At 50.9% G+C, this 9,856-nt stretch overlaps 2 protein-coding genes across 2 annotated transcripts in view; both read right to left on the bottom strand.

Moving 5' to 3' along the window:
• Nucleotides 1-3,120, bottom strand: part of SH3PXD2B (SH3 and PX domains 2B) — a 79,833-nt gene extending 76,713 nt beyond the window's left edge. Inside the window, exon 1 of the mRNA XM_010002074.1 lies at nucleotides 3,103-3,120. Coding sequence (XP_010000376.1) covers nucleotides 3,103-3,120 — 18 coding nt within the window. The remainder of the gene's footprint in view (nucleotides 1-3,102) is intronic.
• A 5,974-nt stretch (nucleotides 3,121-9,094) lies between these two features.
• Nucleotides 9,095-9,856, bottom strand: part of STK10 (serine/threonine kinase 10) — a 50,659-nt gene continuing 49,897 nt past the window's right edge. The window contains 3 exon segments of the mRNA XM_010002073.1: nucleotides 9,095-9,235; nucleotides 9,351-9,464; nucleotides 9,737-9,853. Coding sequence (XP_010000375.1) covers nucleotides 9,095-9,235; nucleotides 9,351-9,464; nucleotides 9,737-9,853 — 372 coding nt within the window.

Below are 9,856 nucleotides of genomic sequence, written 5' to 3'. Positions count from 1 at the left end.
TGGGCGGGGAGGCTGTGCGGGGCTTGCGTGTCTGGCTCGGCTCGGGAGCCCGTGCGTGGGCTCCGTCACCAGGGTCTGAGCCTTCTCCCTGCGCTTGTCTCGGAACAGCAGCCCCCCAGGCTGACCCGGTTACTGACAGCTGTACCCCTGAAGGACCTGAGGAATTAATTTATTAGGAAGAGGCGGCTCCGTGGGTTGTTGGTGTGGTCAGGTCACCAGAGCTGCCTCACCCAGGACAACCCGCCCAGCCCTGGCAGCCCCTCAGCCCTGGCAGCCCCTCAGCCCTGGCAGCCGCCCAGCCCTGGCAGCCCCTCAGCCCTGGCAGCCCCTCAGCCCTGGCAGCCCCTCAGCCCTGGGAGCCCCTCAGCTCTGGGAGCCCCTCAGCCCTGGCAGCCCCTCAGCTCTGGCAGCCCAGCCCCCGTGCCCGGCTCTGTGCCCAGCCCTGCCCCTGGGGCAGCAGAGGAGACAAGGCAGAGCCTGGGCACTCCTCTCCATCAGTGCCACCCGCGACCTCCGTCTCCCCAGCAGCTCCTCAGCACGTGGTGAAACCACAGCTCTCTTCCCCATTGGGCTTTTAATTACATTATAAAGTTACTCAAGGCTCACACTGGCAGGTCATTAGTTTTCATATGAATTTAATTTAATCATAAACAACTCATCTCACTCCTTAACAGCTCCTTACATGTGGCTCCTTTTTATACTGTTAACTTTGTTATGACCACTCCAGAGAACTATGGAGGCTCAGGCAGGTTGCCAGGGCTTTATTGCTGCCCTTGCCCTCCCAAAGGGCTCATCTTCATCATTCTCCCCCTCAGCTAAGCCCAAGACCATTGTGCCCCTGCAAAAATGGCTACAGGAAGGATGCTGGGTTGTCTGAAAGGGATACCATGTTACCAGTGACCTCCCTGAGACCTGCTGTCATGCCACCACAGAGACTGGTTTACTTGTGAACCAGCTGCACATCACTCCCCTCCTGGCCTTGGCCCTGTTCTCACTCCTTGGACAGACCTGTGTTGAAGGTAAGAGGCCAAGGAGAGGTCCTGAGAGCCCTCCCTTTCTTGTCCCACCAGGAAAGCCCTGACATTGGTGAGGGACAATAGAGCTGGACCTGGAAGTGCTAATCAAGGGTCAAAGCCTGGGAAAACAACAACAGGCAGCAGAACTGCAGCTTTTGACCTTGTGTGGAGTGCTCAGGATTGGGCAAATAGAATGTTACTGGTTTTAAAAGCCCTGAAAAATGGATGAATCTTCCAAAGGGTGGTCAGAAAAACATCCAAAGCAGCTGTGCATCATGTTGGTAAGAGAAATGTACATTGAGGAGATATGCACCACTGGAGAATGTGGATTAAGAGAGGAATGAAACAATAATTGATCTTCACAACCTGAAAGGAGAAACCAAGGTAGAGAGCAGCTGAGGGCACTGCAACTGTGCAACACAGGGAGGGATGTAACCTGAAGAGCTGAGGACTGAAAGGCCAGGCAAGGGGATCACAGGCATAACAGAAGCATGTAACTGGATATGTGAACTACAAAAAGAAACACAGAAACACACTAAACAAAATGCAGTAGATGATAAATCGCAAGGTGAAGGAAACTAAGTGAGGCAACAAATGCTATGGCTGCAGTTGTCTCTCTTGCTTTGGGTTCTGGTTTGTTCCACCTAGCAGAGACTGAGGGACTGCCAGGCACCTGAGGAGGAGACTGTGCTTGGGACTCTGGTCACCTGTATGCAGAGCTGCTCTGATGCAGTCTGTTTGGTTTTAATGGAGTGCACAGACTGTCCCTACATCCCTCATGCACCAAAAGCAACTTAGCCAGATTGATCATCTTGCTGCCCAGTCAATCTGTACATTAACACAAAGCCCACCATCAAGACACCTTGGACTCACTACCCATGAACCCTACGATCAGTCTGCAGGGAAAAAGTTAATTTAAAAACCCACCTGGGAAGAGCAAATCAAGAACATGCGATTCAGAGAGCATTTTGACCTTCAAGTACAGCATCCATGAAGAGGCTGAACTGTGTTTTCTTGTCAGAGTTATTTGGTCTAGCTTTAAAAGCAGTGATAGCTGCAGCTCAGGGAGATGGGGTAGGACAGCAGGGGTGCTGGGCAAGTAACCTATGAACAGCTAGAGTCCCATGTGCCACCAGCTGCAGCACCCCTGTCCCACAGCACGCCGGCAGGGTGGAGGAGCTGTTCTGATGGCCAGCAGAGTGAGGACCAGCAGCAGCTTGTGAGAAGAAAGAAGTCTGTGAGATGGCTCTGAAAAGACCCTCATCACTGCGCATGTTTCTGTCATCTCATAGTGGCCCCAGACTTGAGGGAATGGAATCTTTACTCCCAACTGTCAATTTAGTATGGAGGCAGATGGTGGATTTGGTGGGGGGACACAAGTTTTGCCATTTTCACAGCCACAATGCCCAGTCCCTGCACTCCCACTCTGCAGGGCCATCCCCAGCCACTGCAGGGCTCTGTGCTGCCCTGCACCTTCATCAGCAACCTTCATGCCCTTTCCTTTAATCCTGGATCTACCGTCACTGCTGGAAACCCACAAGAGACAGAATGAACACCACACTGTGACACCATGAAGGACATCTCACTGCCAAGCTTGAAGCAGCCCAGAGGGACACAGACAGTGCTTTGCTTGGGGAAGCTTTGTGCCCACCTCTCCTTCTCAGGGGTACACGAGACCTTTGGGCATTCCCCTGCTGATAAATCAATTTGCCTGTGCCACCAGGTCCCTACATGTATGGCATGGAAAACAGAAGGCGAATATATGAATGAGCTCTCCCAATACCTTGAACTGACCTGCTCCAGGGGCCAAACCCTGGTTTCCTGCCTTCACCCTTCCAGCTCCTTTCTGTAATGTCCTGGATGCAGCCCATGACTGCCATTTGCTGCCAGGCTGTCAGGCTGTTCCTCTCTATCTGGTATAAATCATGTATCAGACAGCCAGCTTGCTACATACAGAGGGTTATTTTATCCATGTCTTCCAGTGCAAACCCACTCCAGGCCTACAAATGCTGGCAGAGAGCCAAAAGACTGCACATAATGAGGTGGAAGCGCTTAAGCATCGACATCACTTCCCCAGCACCCTCACCTGCTGAAGTGACTCCATCGCTCCTGGACCCTGGCAGCACCAGGCACTGTCTGCTGCCTGGCAGCTTATGAGCACCCAGCAAAAAGCAGAGGCTGGAGATAATCGAAGCTAACCCTGCTAAATGGCTCCCATGTTTAATTAACAAGTCTGATGAGAGCTGTTGAGACAAGTAGAGCGTGGCTTTGTACACTGACCTGATGGCCTCCCAGGGAAGGCAGGCAGGGAAGCCAGCTGTGGAGCTGTACAACCTGGCTTGCACCTTACTGTGCCTTGGTAATGGATGAAGGAAATTGCCAAACATTTGCTAAGGGAGCCCAAATGAGGGGTTTGTGATTGACCTGGGAGTCCCATGTTTGGTCCACACCTCTGGTGGTGCAGCTGCAGGAGCAGCAGAGATCTGGCAGCAGCACTTCCTACGATGAGGTTTGATGGTACAAGGTTACAGGTGCAACTGAGGGGAGTTTTGGAATAAACAAGTCATCTCCTGCTGCCCTAACCAAAGGTTAAAATATTGCTGAGCCAAACAAAATAACTACATAGGAAAGCTTGCCACCTACTAAGAGTCAAGATCTCCTTGATCCATGTGCACTCTCCCTTCTCTCTGTCAGGATCAGCCAAGCAATTTAAAGCGAGAGGGAAAATGGATTCTAAAAAGCCAGCCATCAACTCAGATGTTTGGGTTTCCCCTTGTAAGCAGGCTCCAGCTGTTTGGGCACAGCTGGACCATCCCTGCAGTCTGTCAAAGAATGAAAATCACTGCCCCATCCTCAGCCCTGACTTGCAGGGAAACACTACCTGCAGTCATTCTGGCATGGAGAGTCCACTCTGGCTGCTTGCTTATTAATTTAAGAGTCAGGAATGTGTGCCAGGTGTCTGAATGTTCCCAGTCCTCCTCTGTGTACAGGACAAATGCATCCATCTTCACAAGGACTGGTCAAAAATGATGTGCCTGCTACAACAAAGGGCAAATCCATGCAGCTGCAGAGCAGTGTTACCCACCACATTCCCGGGGCTGGATGGCACTGATCCTTAGCCACCAACTGGGAACAGTTTTCTCCTGCTTCGATGGCAGTCTGGCTGGTTTTAGCCGTGTGGTGTGGATGACACGGGTGGCAGTCAGCCTGGCAGCAGGGAGAGGCAGCCCCGCGGGGGAGATGCTGAGATTTCAAAGAGGGGGTGTCAGTCCTGGCACCCGTGTGCTGGTGGGGAGCCCTGGGGACCTCCTGAGGGACAAAGCTGGAGGGGGACACAAAGCACCGAAGCACTGAGGAGAAGCAGAGCGCTGGTGAAAAGTGTCCCTTAGCGAAGGGCGGCTGCGGGAAAGGAGTGAACAAACATCTCGGCACCAGGGACCAGCTCAGCTCGGGCTCCGCGCTGGTGCCGGAGCCCAGGGCCGGTGCTTCGCTGTGCGAGCCCTCTAGTGAACGAGAGACAGAAGAGCAAACATCGCCTCTGCAGCCCTTGCAAGCCTGAAAACCCGCTCCAAGGGAGTCCCGGTGGGTTCCTGTGAGGGCGGGTGGGATGCCAGGGCGACCTGTCCCTGCCACCCAGCCCCATCCCGTCTGCCAGAGGGGTAACAACCAGCCCCAGCAGCGAGGCAGAGCCACCAGCCTCTGGAGTGGGTTGGCTCCAGCCCTGGGAAGTTTGGCATTTGGAGAACTAAACCAGGAGCCAGTGCAGCGGGAGAACGTGCAGCAGCGTTTGCCTTAACGGGTTGCAGATGACTTTTGGCAGTGCCCCCAGCAGCGCTCACCTCGGGCTCTCCTGCAGCCAGGGAGGGAGAGCAGATGCAGCCACAAGGGGAAGGCAGCCAGGCACAAGCCCCAGCTCCACCACTGTCCCTGCCTGCCCAGCTTTTTCTTCCCCCAGAGAGTTTCATCGTACCCATCATAGCACAAATGCTCCAAAAGCCTTTGGGCAGCCTTGGGGAGCTCAGGGCCCAGCACAGAGGAGCTAATGAGGAGAGCTGAGAATGCCACAGCTGCTGCAGCACCACTGATGTGTCAGGACTGTCACCTCCATTTTTTAAAATTAAGAAAGATTGTTACTTTTGCTCTGTTTTCAGCATTGTATCAGGGCAGAATGGTAGATAACAGTTATTTTTGGAATGCACAGTACTTTCCACTTGCATTTATCAATGCAAGTATCCTCACAGTTGTAGCTGCCCCCATGCACTGACAAGGACATGCAGATGAAGTTAAATACTCCCATGAGATGCTCTACTTCACCAGAGTATGTTAAGTGAGGCCATTTTTGACCAGTGTGTCCCAGGAGACAGTGCAATCCTGGTACATGTTAACGATGGAGATGGCTAATTAAGTGTTCTCTGCTCCTTAATTTCTTGCTATCTCTTGGAGCAAGGAGACAGGCCCCCTCATGCTTTGCTCTTGTCCTTCCCACAATGCTGCCTATTTAAAACTGCAGCAGCAACCACTTACAGTAACAACTCCCCCTCCCTTTCAGCACCTCATGTCTGACCTCACAGCCTGCAATATTACCTAAGCAGGGTGGACTCTGGTAGCAAGGTCATTTCCAGCATGAAACCCAAGGTAGAAGTTGGCAGGCTCTGGAGCAACCTTCCAAAAATGAGGGGAAATCCACACCAGTTCCACCACCTCGTGTCAAAACTGCCCTGGCACACCATGGATGCTTGGCACAGGGCACCTGGGTGAAAGAAATCATAAGTAAACCTGCAGGTTAAAATCTCCACGCACAAAACAAACACCATGCAGGCCCTGTGGGTGGTTACAAAGCTGTGGGGAGCAGAGTGAGCAGAGGTCTCCAAATGCACTGACAGGGCAAGATGTTATCTTTACCTTTGCCTCATAGGGTATTCCCAGGATCCAAGGGCTCTTCAGCCAAGGGCCGAGTGGGAGAAGACAGCCATAGGACCTCCTTGTCCCAACAAAGCAAAGATTTATCTGAAATGTGTTAAAGCTAGGCAAGCTACTTTAAAATAAATAAATAAATAAATAAAATAAATAAATAAAAGGAAGAAAAAGGCACGCAGAAGTGCTTTGCACTCTTCAGAGGACAGGCTGCAATACTTCCCCTTCACCAAGCAGGGTCACCCGAGCACTATTTTAACACTCAATAAAGCCATTGAGGGAAATGCTGCCTCACCAAGATCTACCGGAGTTTCATAGCAAACCTGTTACAGCCCCCGAGCTGCAGAGCACCCAGCAGAAGTGTTTCTGAAGCAATCAGCTGTATTTTAAAGAACTGGAAGTTCAGCCTTGCAAGGTTCACATGCCAGAAGTGGCTCGAGAGGTTTCCTGTAAGTCAGCAAAACCCAGACTTAGAAGCAAAGCTGGTCTGAGGCCACAGCTGGTGATGAGGCAGGAAATCAGACACATGCCCAGGTTTCTCAGTCTGTTACTTTATTATAAGGGTCTTTACATCATAGCAGTGGCCCCACTGAAGACAATTTACAAAATATTAAAAAAACCCTTTTTGTTCAAAGCCACATTTCAAAAAAATGGCATCCCCTTTTCCCTGGAAAACAAGTTTGGTTTATTCATGGTTCCTTCTGAATAGCAAACAACAAAACATTGTCTTCTGAAAGGGGGGGGGAGGAAATAACCACCCTGTAAACATGACAATCAGAAGATGTGCTCCCCTGCCCTCTTCTGGGAGAGGGACATAGTACTAGAGCTCTGTCATACCCAAAAAGGGAACAGAGAATAGGGAAAGGGCAGGGGACAAAACCATTCCCACCTTCTGTTAGCAAAAGCAAAACTATGTCACTAGCTCCAGGCTGCAAGTAAGCTAGTCTGGAGAAAGGGGACAACGGGTTTACCATGAGGGCATCACATCAGCTCTTTAAAAGCCCCCAGGAGTAGTCTCCTTCCTCATGACTTCCTCATGTTCTGAACAGTATTGCTGCAGGACACCTTTCTGCAAGCCACATGTAACACAGGAAGGACAGGCACCAGGTACTGGTTTCTGTGGCAACAACCATTTCTTATGTGTATGTCCAACCTGACTACCATGGGACCAGGAACAAAACTGCTGAGGCTGCTTTAACACATTTCTAGTGCAATTAAAAGTCTCAAACCACCACATAGTCCTGGTTCAGAAACAACTCTTTGCATTCATTGACTTTTACATCAGCCCCCCCACCTGGTGCTGTCATCTGAAAGGCACAGGCAATGCTTTTGGAGATGGGACGGGCAGTCCTCGTAGGAGGACAGGCCTGTACTGAAAAGCTGCTATGCAGTCTGTTTGTAAAGGGTCCCAGCCCTTAGGTGTCTATCCAGGCCATGTTTATTAATAGAGACATTAATGGTGTGGATTCATAAGAAACTTGAGAGGGCCAAGTGGATGTAGCCTTGCTAGTTTGCAGGAAGCTTATACATAGGTAGGTGTTAAAGACCTGGGGGTTGACTCCTTCAGTTAGGTACCTAGAAATGTAGCACACCACATACCACCTTTTCCTGAAATGCCAGTGTTTCTCTAAATCAATATGAGTCTTTAAAATAACAATATTTTTTTTTAAGCAGAAACATTTTTTCTTGCCTAAGCAAACAATGTTGTTCAGAGATCAGCTGAGAGAAAAACTGAAGTCCTACCTTACACCTTTTGGTTGTGTAAAGAAGAAGGTGCTGCCCAGTGAGGTCTCTGTCCCCCCACCCAGGTGTGTGCTCTGGGTCCTACCTAGCAGCTCAGCCAAGCACTGCCTCGTTCAGGAGGAGGAAGGCAGCCCAGCCAAAATGCCCTGCCACGGAGCAGAAAGGACAGAGGGCTGGACCTGCAGCTGCTCTGCCACTCTGCAGTGACTCCAAGGTGAGTGCCAGGAGAATAATCCAAGAAACATAATAACAATGATGTGACACCAGTGGAGAAAGCAATGCTGAGAGTAACAAACCACTGTGACCTGTCTTTGTATTTCCTTTTCCCTTGCGTCCCTTGTTTCAAGACTCCTTTGTTCTTTCCAAATGATGCTTTGCAGCCCATAACCCTGGCTGCAGAGTGGCCAGGCTGGCTGACCCACATGGCCAACACATCTGTAACATTTAAAAAAACACCTCAAGCACATGTGTGGATCATGAGAACTCTGGCAATAACATCCTTCTGCCCGTCACTTGTCCTAACAAAGGCACACAACTGTGACCAATACCTCACTGTGTTACTGCAGGACTGAGCACCATTACCAACCTCCCTCTCTGCACATGCACATCCACTTCTTTAAGAGAGAAATCCCTGCAGCCAGCTGAACAGCTTAATTATGCCATAGCCCAGTCTCTCATAAGATAGTGTTGCGTAAGTGCCAGAGGGAATGTGGTGTGAGCAACCACGGCAAACAAAGAAGCAGAAGCATCTTTGGAAGGACGTTCAGCGGGTCCCATTTCTGCATAGTCAGTATGGGGAGGAAGGGGAAAGAAAAGAAGACAATCCTCCCACCTCAAAGACAAAAAAAATTAGTCCAAATTGCTGTCACTACTTTGAGCAGAAAGGGACCGCAGTAGATAGAAATAAATCTAAGGCAAGTGTTGGGGTGCTACAAGGCCGAGGTTAACATAAGGCACTGTCAAAGCTGCTCTGCCCCAGATTGGCCTTTCAGGGGACTGGGAATAAGAGCAGCCACAGTGGAAAGAGAAGCTGAAAACCCCTGTGCAGAAGGCAGGAGCCATCACCTGTTCCTTCCTTTTGGAGCAGTTATTGTTTCAGTCTGAGGTGACAAGCCTGGTGAGCACCAGGCTCACGTGAAGGCAACACACCTAGCTAGCAGTGCAAGTACAATCACAGCAAGGGGCCTGCCTGAATTCCCAGGCTGGAGCTGTGCTGAGCCAGCCAGCTCCTGGAAAAGCCACCAAAACTTCCAGTCAGTGTCCCCCAGTGTAGGAGCCACGTTTATCCCAGACAGGGTGAGGGGACAGGAGGGTGCTGCTGTGAGAAGAGGCTGCCAAGAGGTTTTCCAAGTCCAAGTGGCCCACCTGCAGCCCAGGAGGTCACAGCAAGTATCAGCTGGTGGCCTGCCAGCTGTGGGGTGTTACAAGTTCTCTGTGGAGCTGAAGGGGACAAACTTGGCATGTTTGGTTGGGGTTGCTGGGGTCTGTCCATCTGACTCCTCACTCAGCTTGAAGAACATCTCCTGCTCACGCTTCTTCTGGTTCAGCTCATCCTCCAGGGCCTTAAGCAGAAGAGAACACACAGAAGAGATGTATTTGAGATTGTACGGTATGTAGGGGCACTGTCCCCTGCAACTAGCCAAGCAGGACAACCTGCTCACACTGAGGAGGCACTACCTTCTTCCGTGGCCTCAGCTTGTCCCGCCACTCCTTCATGTGCTGGTTGTGGTTCTCATCCAGGGACTTGAGCTTCTGGGTTTCATGCTCAATCAAGAGGTGGCATTTTTCATTCTAAACACAGATCACAAAACAGAGCACCCATTAAGCAGCTGGGACTGTAAAACCAGTGGTCAAACAGGACTGGCATTAGCCAGAAGCATTCAGAGCTCTGAGCTCCAGGGCACGTTTACACACAGCCACAAAAATCTCCCAAGGCAGATCATGGGGACATCAGTTCTACTTCACTGATAGTCCTCTGCAGCCTTCTTACAACGTGCTCCTTGGACTGCAGAAGAAAGAGTGCACAGGAAGTTCCAAGAGACCAAGCCACAAGGAATGGGTACCTGCAGCTGCTGGAGCTCATTCGTGTTGCTCTCGCACTGGGCCAGCATGTCCTTCATCTGCGTCTCGTGCTTCTGCTGCTGGTGCAGCCGCTCTGCTTTTTGCCTCTTCTCTTCCTGCTG

The sequence above is a fragment of the Chaetura pelagica genome, unplaced genomic scaffold (genome assembly GCF_000747805.2).
Source record: "Chaetura pelagica isolate M959 unplaced genomic scaffold, ChaPel_1.0 scaffold356, whole genome shotgun sequence".
NCBI lineage: Eukaryota > Metazoa > Chordata > Aves > Apodiformes > Apodidae > Chaetura > Chaetura pelagica.
Note: the sequence above shows the minus strand (reverse complement) of the source record. Positions and strands in the feature narration are given on the sequence as shown.